The sequence below is a fragment of the Bufo bufo genome, chromosome 1 (genome assembly GCF_905171765.1).
Source record: "Bufo bufo chromosome 1, aBufBuf1.1, whole genome shotgun sequence".
Taxonomy (NCBI): Eukaryota; Metazoa; Chordata; class Amphibia; order Anura; family Bufonidae; genus Bufo; species Bufo bufo.
In genome coordinates, this window is record NC_053389.1 from 524184237 (window position 1) to 524196519 (window position 12283).

Genomic DNA, 12283 nt, shown 5'->3' on the forward strand with positions numbered 1-12283 from the left:
AATGTTGAAATGTTATATTGGTTTCACTGGTAAAAATAAATAATTGAAATGGGTATATATTTGTTTTTTGTTAAGTTGCCTAATAATTATGCACAGTAATAGTCACCTGCACACACAGATATCCCCCTAAAATAGCTAAAACTAAAAACAAACTAAAAACTACTTCCAAAAATATTCAGCTTTGATATTAATGAGTTTTTTGGGTTCATTGAGAACATGGTTGTTGTTCAATAATAAAATTAATCCTCAAAAATACAACTTGCCTAATAATTCTGGACTCCCTGTATACTTCTCAAACTGCCTGGATCAGGCAGACCCAACTGCAGGCTGAAGAAGAAAAAATACCATAGTGATAGGTAGAAGCAAAGCTGACGTTAAAAATATCAGAGGTGTGTAGATTAGTCAGAGACCATCTACTGTCACTGTGCAGCAACTATGCCTGAAGGGGACAATGCGGTCATCAGCGGAATGCACAGATTGGTCCGAGATAGGAGAAATACTTCTCCAGGAGAGAATGTGATGACTATGTCCGACGTCACAAAAACATCAGAGATAATCTGGACCTATAAGACAAAATAGTGCAGGCGTTCCAGAACAGTAAGAAAACTAAGTCAAATTCTCCAGCTGAGAATGGGGCCAGACAGGAGTAGCCACAGGAACTAGTGCTGGCGCAATACTCCAACTGAGGAGGAGGTCATACCGTGGAAGCCATAGTATACGGTGATAGCACCATACTCCACCTAATGAGGAGACCATACAGAAGGTGCTATGGTATGTGGTACTAACGCAAATACTCCACCCAAGGGGGAGACTGTTCAGTAGGAGCCATGGCATGGAGCGCTAACACAAATCTTTCCCCTGAGAAAAAGCCCATACAGATAGAAACCACCGAAACAAGGGCTAGCGCCATACCCGAGAAGGCCATACAGTAGTAGCCATGATATGTAGCGCTAGCATAAATGCTCCCCCTGAAAAGAAGGCTATACCATAGTAGCCACAAAAGCCAAAGTCAGGGTAGACACGCTAACTGGGAAGGAGGTCCTACAGTAGTAGCTACGATCTCTAGTGCTAGCGTAAATACTCCACCTGCAGAAGATGACATACAGTAGTAGCCATGGAATGGAGTGCTAGCCTAAATACGCCACCTGAAAAGGAGGAGAGCTAGAAGTGGAAACAGTATTCAGAGGCAGTGTAATATTCAATTTGCTTGAGCCTGTATTCTGCTTGTGGGGGAGGACCGGGTAATAGTAGGTACTGTCTCTGTGCATACACTGCCGTAGAAGAGGAAGAATATTATAGGAAATATAGTATCTGGTGCTGTGGCGTAGTAGACATAGTACCCAATGATGGTGCAACTACTTCACCCGTTCATGTGAATATAGAACTTGTGGGAGTAGGTAACGCAGGATATACTATACAGTGATAGAGTAAATACTCCACCTATCGAAAGGGGGTAATGCGACTGGCAGTACAGTATGCAGTGGTCGTGCAATTACGCCACCTATGGAGGGGGTAATGCGACCGGTTGTACAGTATGCAGTGGTAGTACATTTACGCCACCTAAGAGAGAGGGGGCAATGCTACAGAGTGTGAGGCATCCAGTGGTAATTAATCCACCCGAGGAGTGAGTAACACGAAAGGATGAACGGTATACGTGGGTAGTGCAAATAGTCAGTCTATTAATGCACGGTTATATGACGGGACGCACGGTATACATTGGTAGTGCCATTACTCCATCTATAGGAGGAGGGGAATATGGATGTATAGCAACCAGTGGTAGCGACAGGATGTACAGAGCGTGTCTGTGGAAGGGGGGGGGGGGGTTGCATGAAAAACATCCAATGGACTTGTTGCAGGGAAGTACGGCAGAAACCGCATGAGGGGGAGCACACATGCACCACCTTATAGGCGGTTAATTCTGCAACAGACACAACACTCAGCACTTGATAGTGCCAGGGTAACTTATTACTTATCTATTTTAATATAAACATAGTCGTGCATTCGAAAACTGACACCCCTAGCCACAACTGGAGGCAAGAAGGGGTTAATTTTAAACTACACAGCCATGTAATAGGGAAGCCAGCCTCAGTAAGGTGGCAGGCTAGTAAGGGATTTTTTTGTTTTGGACAGAGAGGCCGGGGGCGGAGCTCAGCAGGCTCCTGGAAAAGGGGGATGTCTGGGCATGAAGATTTCACCCCCTAGGGACTCGCATAGCTGCGGGCCTACCGGAAGGCCGAGAAGAACGGCCGTGGGATTCCCAACCCCAGACCGAGCAGACCTGGGACAGGGGTAGTCAATGCACATTAGCTGGATGCAGCCCCAGGAGGGAATGTGACCGCTGGGAAATGGTACCAATAGGCCCCAAAGGAAGGGGGTGGAGGGGGTTGCACAAGGAGAGAACCCGGGCTGGGAGGGAATGCAGTAGGAAAACAGCACTTGGCCGAGGAATGGAGGGGTGGAGAGGGGAGGAATGGAGAGAGGAGGTGGGGGTGAGAGATTGGGGGAGGAGGTGAATGGAGCGAGTTATACTGACCCTGTGTTCACAATACTCACCCCATCTTCATCCTCTTCTGTTCACCCCCCCCCCCCTTTTCTCAGGGTACCAGCAGTGTCACCTCTTCAGCCACTAGCACCGAGGTGGTAGTGAGGCTGGAGTGGAGGGGGGGGGCTGCAGAAATGCAGGTGACCCCATGGCTGGCGGGATGCAGGGGAGCTGAGCCGCTCTGGTCCACTTTTGCCTTCTTGGGGGAGGTCGGGCGGTGAAGGGAACCGACACCGGCCTTCCTTCCCGGGCAAACAGAGAGGCCAGACATCTCCGTTTCCCGTACCTAAAGGGGAAAAAAGTAAAAATAAAAAAAGAAGACGCCCTGCAAAGCACGGAGGTCTGCCTCCTACAGACACTAAGCTAAAACTGATTAGCTCAGTGTATGCAGGAGGGATATAGGTGAAAGGAGGAGCTAACACTTTTTTGCCTAGTGTCGCCTCCTAGAAGCAGCAGCAGCTATACCCCATGGTCTCCTGTGTCTCCCAATGATACGAGCGAGAAATTAAAATATTTGTGGCATAATTTGTGTCAAGAAAAGTGAGCAGGGCTTAGAGGACAGGGTAAGGAGTCCCAACGTCTGATAGATTTATGCTATGGCTGGCATACATTTGAATTTCTGGCACATGGACTGCCAGGAAATGTGCCAAATTTATTATGAAATCTGGGAATTCACTAATGGACTTTATACTCCAATTTTTGTTCATTTTTTACTGATGGTTGCTAGGATACACAGGGTGGCATTCTTCAGTCTATTTTTTATTTTTATATGGACGTGAAAAACAAAATCACACCGATGCCATCCGGACGGACAAAGAAATAGAATACAATCAAAGAAAAAACTGATTCCGTTCAGTTTTTAGGGAATATGCTCAAGCAATAAGCCCTAAGTAGCTTGTGGTCAGTTTCATTACAAAGACAATACCTTCTCATTGATAGCTCTTCTATTAGATGGCTGTACCAGGACCTTGTAGCCAAGGTTTGTGAGCTCCTTCACGTGCTTTGGAGCAAGAGGTGCTCTTCTCTCCCAGACGTTGATGTCTTCCCTTCTTATGGCCAGTACAGCTTTATGATGGCGACGTACCAGCTGGTTATATACTGCATTAAACTTCCGGCACTTCATGACTTGCCACATGTTGAGACCTTGTAGACGTAAAAACACAAAAAGTTCAATGTGAATGACAGCAACTAAGCGAATGCTAAAAAAAAGAAAAAGAAAAAAAAGAAAGGAAGAGCAACACAAAATCTAAAATACTGGATTACACTTGCCGGTAATCGTTTGTCTTTGAGCCTATGACAGCACCCCTGGAGAGACCGCCTCCTCCTCCGGACAGGAAACTAGAACCAGAACCGCCTTTTAAAAGAGGGATCCTCCCCTCTACCTCCAGTCCTTTCTCAAGAACTAATAAACATAACATCATACTCTAATCAATATATATATATATATATATATATATATATATATATATATATATATTTATTTATTTATTTATTTATATTTTATATATCCTTTTTTTGGGGGATGGGAATTAACCGGGTGCTGTCATAGGCTCAAAGAAAAACGATTACCGGTGAGTGTACTCCAATATTTCTCTTTCGCCTATAAGAGCACCCCTGGAGAATAGGCAAGAATCCTATCCTACATTAGAAGGTAGCTGGAGTCTATAGTGCGTAAAACAAGTATGAGGAGAACTCCAGGTAGCTGTCCTACAAATCTGTTCTATAGAAGCTGAAGCTCTCTCTGCCCATGATGTGGAGACTGATCTTGTAGAGTGAGCCCCAAACCCCGAGGGCAGAACTACTCCCTTAGAAGAGTAAGCTAAGGAAATGGCCTGCCTGATCCACCTAGAAATAGTCTGAGAAGAGGCAGCCGAACCCTTCCTAGCTCCATAAAATAAAAGCAGCAGACGAGAGGAGGCCCTCCAAGGCTGAGTAACCGTCAGATATTGTAAAATACACCTCCTAACGTCTAGGCAATGGAACCAGCCGGAATGGAAAACTCCCAGCTCTCCAGTCGGCATGGCAGTAAGCTGGCTGGGCTTTTTCTCCTTCCGGTCCACAGCGTTGGCTTCCTCCCACCGCTTGAACCCGGAAGTAGATGCAGACACACACGGGCTGTTGGCCAAACATGCGAACACGGCTGCAGAGGTTCGCAGGAGTCCCAGAGAGGTTAAAACTCCCTAGGCCGGGGAAAGGGAGCGGACTGTGAGGGACAGAGACTGGAGCCCAGACTTTTGCAGCAGCTCCTCATGAAGACTTACGCAGCCCGGGGTAACCCTCCTCACCGCATCAATTGGCGGGGCCCCCGCAGCGCTAGAATAACTTAGGACAAGAAACAGAACTGGAGGTAGAGGGAAGGATCCCTCTTTTAAAAGGTGGTTCTGGTTCCTGTTTCCTGTCCGGAGAAGGAGGCAGTCTCTCCAGGGGTGCTGTCATAGGCGAAAGAGAAAATGCAATACTCTTAAAGGGGTATTCTGGTTATAGCAAGTATGAGAGGCAGTTGTTACATATTTCTATTGTTTAGACTCTGCTCAGTGTTGAGACATTGTGAGTAGGGGAGAATTCACTGGGCATCTTTTCCCCGCTGGTCGAATTCACAAGGGTCTGTAACATTAACTCGTGTGGCTTTTCTACATCAGGGATCAACAATCTTCGGCACTCCAGTTGCTGTGAAACTACAACTCCCAGCATGCATACTTACTTGGCTGTTCTTGTAACTCCCATAGAAGTAAAAAGAGGATTCTGAGAGTTGTAGTTTTAGAACAGCTGCAGTGCCGGAGATTGCTGATCCCTGATCTACATTCATATTCTATATACACTCACCTAAAGAATTATTAGGAACACCTGTTCTATTTCTCATTAATGCAATTATCTAGTCAACCAATCACATGGCAGTTGCTTCAATGCATTTAGGGGGGTGGTCCTGGTCAAGACAATCTCCTGAACTCCAAACTGAATGTCAGAATGGGAAAGAAAGGCGATTTAAGCAATTTTGAGCGTGGCATGGTTGTTGGTGCCAGACGGGCCGGTCTGAGTATTTCACAATCTGCTCAGTTACTGGGATTTTCACGCACAACCATTTCTAGGGTTTACAAAGAATGGTATGAAAAGGGAAAAACATCCAGTATGCGGCAGTCCTGTGGGCGAAAATGCCTTGTGGATGCTAGAGGTCAGAGGAGAATGGGCCGACTGATTCAAGCTGATAGAAGAGCAACATTGACTGACATAACCACTCGTTACAACCGAGGTATGCAGCAAAGCATTTGTGAAGCCACAACACGCACAACCTTGAGGCGGATGGGCTACAACAGCAGAAGACCCCACCGGGTACCACTCATCTCCACTACAAATAGGAAAAAGAGGCTACAATTTGCACGAGCTCACCAAAATTGGACTGTTGAAGCATGGAAAAATGTTGCCTGCTCTGATGAGTCTCGATTTCTGTTGAGACATTCAAATGGTAGAGTCCGAATTTGGCGTAAACAGAATGAGAACATGTATCCATCCTCTGATGGCTACTTCCAGCAGGATAATGCACCATGTCACAAAGCTCGAATCATTTCAAATTGGTTTCTTGAAGATGACAATGAGTTCACTGTACTAAAATGGCCCCCACAGTCACCAGATCTCAACCCAATAGAGCATCTTTGGGATGTGGTGGAACGGGAGCTTCGTGCCCTGGATGTGCATCCCTCAAATCTCCATCAACTGCAAGATGCTATCCTATCAATATGGGCCAACATTTCTAAAGAATGCTATCAGCACCTTGTGGAATCAATGCCACGTAGAATTAAGGCAGTTCTGAAGGCAAAAGGGGGTCCAACACCGTATTAGTATGGTGTTCCTAATAATTCTTTAGGTGAGTGTATATGATTGTGTAGTGCAGAAACAAAAAAAAAAAAAAAAGATTAATTAGCTTCATTGTTATTACATATATTTAAGATTTTTACCCCCTTCCCACATCTGGACATACCTTTATGTCCAGACTGCATGTAATTTACTGCAATCAGGCTTACAGTTACGCCTGAACTGTTAACTGGCGCTGTGACACGAGAACATTGGGAGACACTTGAGCAGCCAGCAAGTGAACCAATCAGAGCGGTCCCTTGCCGGCGATCGCTGTGAATGATTAGTTTGTACAGACTAACCAGTCAGTGCGTTTTTCAGTTCTCCATGGCACAGAGTTCCCCCTTTGTGGCACTATCTTTTTAAGGAAGCATCTATGCTTTGGAGTCTATGAGAAAAATACTGGTTTCCTACAGAGCCCTATTACAGGCAAGGGCTCCATAGGAAACACTGTGCAGCAGTCTCCTGTCATTCACTAAGGGGTTGCTGCATACAAGCTCCGGCTCATCCGATCACCACATGGGGGTGCCAGAGCATCACCGGAAGCGCGTGCTTCCGGTATTTGGTACACTCAGATGCCGTGGTCAGGATTGCGGACATTAGCCACGGGTGTCTGCTGTATGAAACGTACTAGTGGGAAGGGGTTAAAATTGAAGAAAAAAAATAAAAACTCCCAAAAATGTCACTTTGTATTGTAGATTTTGCACACAACTCAGGGGACACCGTTGCATTTTTAACCCCTTAGTAACATAATTTTAGCTTTAAAGTGGTTCTGCAGTTCTTTTAAACTGATGATCTATCCTCTGGACAGATCATCAGCGTCTGATCAGCGGGGGTCCGACACCCGGGACCCCTGCCGATCAGCTGTTTGAGAAGGCAGCGGCACTGGCAGTAGTGCCGCAGCCTTCTCACCCTTTACCGCAGGCCTAGTAACATCCCAGTAATTTTTTTACTATTTTTCCTTTCCTCCTGCAGCCTGTCAGCTCTGCAACTGCTTCCTCTCCCCCAGACTGAAGGGGGGGAGGGGGAAGCACTGCTTTAGCTGCTCATATCCCTGGTTTGGTAGCAGCTAGAGATATGGACATTGCAAGCTTTCAAACAATACCAGAATGACCGCGTTATTTTCAGTACATGGGAAGATAACACTGTTAGAAATCGGGATGCAGTGAATGCAGCTGAAAGTCAAAGTAAATGTAGGTTTTACCAGCAATTATTCCCAACTCGATTTCTAGCAGCGATTTCTCCTGTTTATCTTGTGCTAATGCTATTATTTTGGACTTGTTGAATGCCAGCTTTCAAACAAGACCAGGCCCATGCTTCTAGCTGCGACCTATCAGGAGATGTCAGCAGCTAAAGCGTCCGTCTACCCCCCCCCCCCCCCCCCCCACACACACACACACACACACCTTTCACTTCTGCGCAAACAGTCAAGTACTTTTCGCACATTCCGAGCTGTGCTCGGGCAAAACAGTTTGGTGGTTAAAGGGTTTCTGTCACCAGATTTAACCCTATTAAGCTAGCTGACATTAGCGATGTGCTAATGTCAGCTAAACCTAACTAGCCTATTCCTACTTTTATCTATGCCCCCGTTACGCCAGAGATCTAACTTGTCAGCTAGCTTCATAGGGTTAAATCTGGTGACAGAAACCCTTTAACATTGATCCCCCTGCCTCCCTTGCATGTGTTACGTTTAAATTTTTATTTTTTTACAGTTAATTTTATTAACAACATGACATCACCTAGAGACAGGCAGCCATTTTACAAACAGGCTGCCATGTAAATACAGTGAAGTAGCTGTTGTAATAGCCACAATGGTTTCCACCATCAGTCCTATGTAGTTATCCCATAGAAACGCCCTGAGTGCTGACCCAGCACATGTATTGTATGTCATGTAACACTGTTGCTTACTGAATGTCAGCGAGATGTCACATGACTGAAGCCATGTTAGGCCATGTATACGTTACACAGGACTGACTGATTCGTGGGCTAAGCCATTCTACTTGCAGAGAGTTGTAAACAAACGGATATAAGAAAGTTATTTAACCCCTTCCCGACCAGCGCCGTAATAGTACAACGCTGGCCGGGTCTTTAAAGATGGCGCAGGCTCCTGAGCGGAGCAGGCACCATAGCCGCGGATGGCCGTCTGCCTCTTCTAGCAGACACCCGCGGCTCATGTCCGCAACCGGCAGTAATGCCGATCGTGGACATTTAACCCCTCAGACGCCGTGGTCAATCCTGACCACGGCATCTGAGCGCGTGAAACCCTGGAAGCACGCGCTTCCGGTGATGCTCCCCCGTGTGGCAATCGGAGGAGCATGTATGCAGCAGCCACTGTCTTTGTGAATGACAGGAGGCTGCTGCATAGCAATTCCTATGGAGCCTTGCCTGTAATAGGGCTCCATAGGAAACAAGCAATTTTCTCATAGACTCCAATGCTAGTGCATTGGGGTCTATGAGAATAGCAATCTAAGGCCACTTTCACACTAGTCTTCTGGTTTCCGTTTGTGAGATCCGTTCAGGGCTCTCACAAGCGGTCCAAAATGGATCAGTTTTGCCCTAATGCATTCTGAATGGATAAGGATCCGTTCAGAATGCATCAGTTTGCCTTCGTTAGGCTCTGGAGGCGGACACCAAAACGCTGCTTGCAGCGTTTTGGTGTCCGTCCTACAAAACTGAGCCAAACGCATCCGTCCTGACACACAATGTAAGTCAATGGGGACGGATCAGTTTTCACTGACACAATAGAAAACTGATCCGTCGTCCCCCGTTGACTTTCAATGGTGTTAAAGACGGATGCGTCTTGGCTATGTTAAAGATAATACAAACGGATCTGTTCTGGACGGATGAGTTTGTGCAGATCCATGACGGATCCGCAAACGCGAGTGTGAAAGTAGCCTAATGATTGCATGTTATAGTTCACCCCCCTTTTCCCAAAATAAAAATAGAAGAACAAAAACAAAAAAATACACATCATGGTGTCGTGTCGCGATGTGCGAAAACACCCATAGTATAACAATATAAAAATATATTCCCCTTACGGCAAACAGCAAAATGGAAAAAAGCGTCCAAATGGCTGATTTGCCGTTTTTGGTCGCTTCATTTTCTACAAAAATATTTAATAAAAAGTGATCAAAAAGTCATACAAACCCCAATATGGTATCAATGAAAAGTTCAGATCACCCCACAAAAAATGAGCCCCCATACAGCTCCGTACACACAATTACCAAAAAGTTATAGGGGTCAAAATATGGTGACAAAAAAAATAACAGATTTCACTATCAAAACGCAAGAAAAACTATACATATACAAAAGGTATCACCGGATTCGTACTGACCTGTGGAATAAAAGTAACTGGTCAGTTTTATCGCACATTGAACGAAATAAAAAAAATAAAAAAATTAAAAAAAAACTTAAAACTGTGGTGGAATTGCTTTTTTTTTTTTTGCAACTTCACCCCATTTGGAATTTTTTTCCTGCTTCCCACTACATCATATGCAATATTAAATGGTGACGTTGGAAAGTATAACTTGTCCCGCTAAAAACAAGCCCTCATATCGCTATCTGAAGAGACAAATAAAAAAGTTATGGCTCTGGGAAGGCAGGGAGCGCAAAACGAAAACGCAGGGTGAAAGGGTTAAGCAAAATTTTAATAAATGTAGTTGAAAATTCTATAATTTCCTATTATATAAAAAACCACGGCATCTGATGGGTTGAAAGTATGAAACAACAGGCACCTGGCAGATATCGGGTCTTTAATAGCGTCCACTCCGGAGCAGATTAAGAGCCATAGCCGCCAGCTGTTTCATATTCGCAGGTAATGTCCACTATCGGCGGCAGTGACAACCATGGACATTTAACCCCTCAGATGAGAGATCAGGGAAAGCGTCCTATGCTAACAATGAGCCTGAGCCTGTACTAGGCTTACAGGCTCATTCTTTGTATGTTACAGTTCATGCCAGCAGGTGGCAGCACTGACCTGAGATATAGCGATTTCTGCATAGAATAATTCTATACAAGTTTTGGATGGGCCCAAAAGAAAAAAAAAAGAAAAATAAAAAAGTTTTGAAAAATATTAAATAAAACATAAATTCAAATCACAAAATCAAAATAAATGAACAATGAAAAATTCACATCATGGGCATCGCCCTTGGCATAACGAAAAAGAAAACGGCCGATTTGTTGTTCATACACACCCCAAAGTGGTATAAACAAAAACGACAGATCGTCCTGCAAAAAAATGAGCCCTCAAACATCTCCGTAGACAAGCCTATAAAAAAAAGTAATGGGGGTCAGAATACAGCAATGACAAGAAAACATTTTGTTCAAAAGTTTAATTTTTTTTATTTTTTTCAGTATTAAAAGCAAGAAAAACTACATGCATGTGCTGTAATCTTACCGACCTGAGCACAAGTCAGTTTTACCACATAGTGAACGCCATAAAAATAAAACCAGTAAAACTGTGGCAGAATTACTTTTTTTTTCACCCTATTTGGAATTTTTTCCCCATTTTATGCAATAGTAAATGATGGTATTAGAAACTACAACTTGTCTCAGAATAAAAAAAGCCCTCATATGGCTATGTGACCGGGAAAGACAAAAAACAAAAAAAAAAGTTATGGGTCCAGGAATGCTGGGAGCAAAAAAACAAACAAACGCAAAGATGGAAAATCGCTGCGTCAGGAAAGGGTTAATTCCTAAAGGATTTGTGAACTACATGGTTTAGCATACTACACCGTTCTGACCTTCAGGGGGAGGAGAAGTGGACACAAGTGTGCATTAGGCCGCTATTCCGCAGTTCTCACTACAGTGCGTTTCACTTGCGTTTCGTACAATTTTCCATTCATCAGACCTAAGTTTTCATTCAGGGGTCGGCAAAGCAGAGAAGTCTGCACAGACACATGCTCGGTACAACAGCCTGCCTCCTGTGCCATGGCGCCCCATCCATACAATGCACCGCTTAGCAGACAGGGAAATGTGCGCTCATTGCAGGCCTGCAAGCCGCTACCAGCACAGGAACAGCAGGGAGGACAAGGCTACCTACCTGCCTGCCGGCGCCAACGTCACACTGACAGAACTGTGGAGCGGCCCGTACCACCTGCACGACACCCCCGGGGGAGAAAGGCTCAGAACCCCACTGACAAACACAACTTTAGGGGCTCGAGCGTCAATACCGGCTCAACCAATCGCTACTCAGAAGGAAGGCACAGCCTTCGCCCTTAGCCAATAGGAAGCAAGGAGATAAGCGCATCCCTGTTGCGAAGGCCGTCATTGACAGGAACCTGACCTGCAATATCGTCGTCTAAACCCCTGGCCCCGCCCACCGCCTAATACGGCTAATACGGCTCTCCTGTGGAGCACAGACCTCCTCGAGCTGGGGCCCCCTGAGACCTGCAGTGTGGCGGCTGCCGTACACATTGCGTTCACATTCAGGGCAGGCACACAAGCGGTTAATTAAAGAGGTTAAAAAAAGGAAAGGTGTGCCTGCCTGTTACAATTGTATGTAGACCCAGCCTAAGGGTACTTTCACACTAGTGTTATTCTTTTCCGGCACTGAGTTCCGTCCTAGGGGCTCAATATCGGAAAATTACTGATCAGTTTTGTCCAAATGCATTCTGAATTTCCGTTCAGTTCAGTATTTTTGCCTTTTCAGGACGGAGATAATACCGCAGCATACTACGGTTTTATCTCCGTCCAAAATTGTCATTTTTTCCTATTGAAATGCATTCATGCCGGATCCGGCCCCTAGTGTTCCAGAAAAACGGATCCGGCATTGAGGTCTGCGCATGCTCAGACCGTAAAAAAATGTGGAAAAAAATAAATGCCGGATCCATTTTTCCGGACGACACCGGAGAGACGGATCCGGCATTACAATGTATTTGTTAGACGGTTCAGGAT

At 45.2% G+C, this 12283-nt stretch overlaps 1 protein-coding gene across 1 annotated transcript in view; it reads right to left on the reverse strand.

Annotated features, from left to right (window-relative positions):
• The window catches only part of AASS (aminoadipate-semialdehyde synthase), a 77021-nt gene extending 65451 nt beyond the window's left edge, over positions 1-11570 (reverse strand). The window contains exons 1-2 of the mRNA XM_040411649.1: positions 11430-11570; positions 3468-3685 (exon numbers count right to left, since the gene is read on the reverse strand). Of these exons, the coding sequence (XP_040267583.1) occupies positions 3468-3677 (210 nt within the window). The 5' untranslated portion in view covers positions 3678-3685; positions 11430-11570. The remainder of the gene's footprint in view (positions 1-3467; positions 3686-11429) is intronic.
• Positions 11571-12283: the final 713 nt, after the last annotated feature.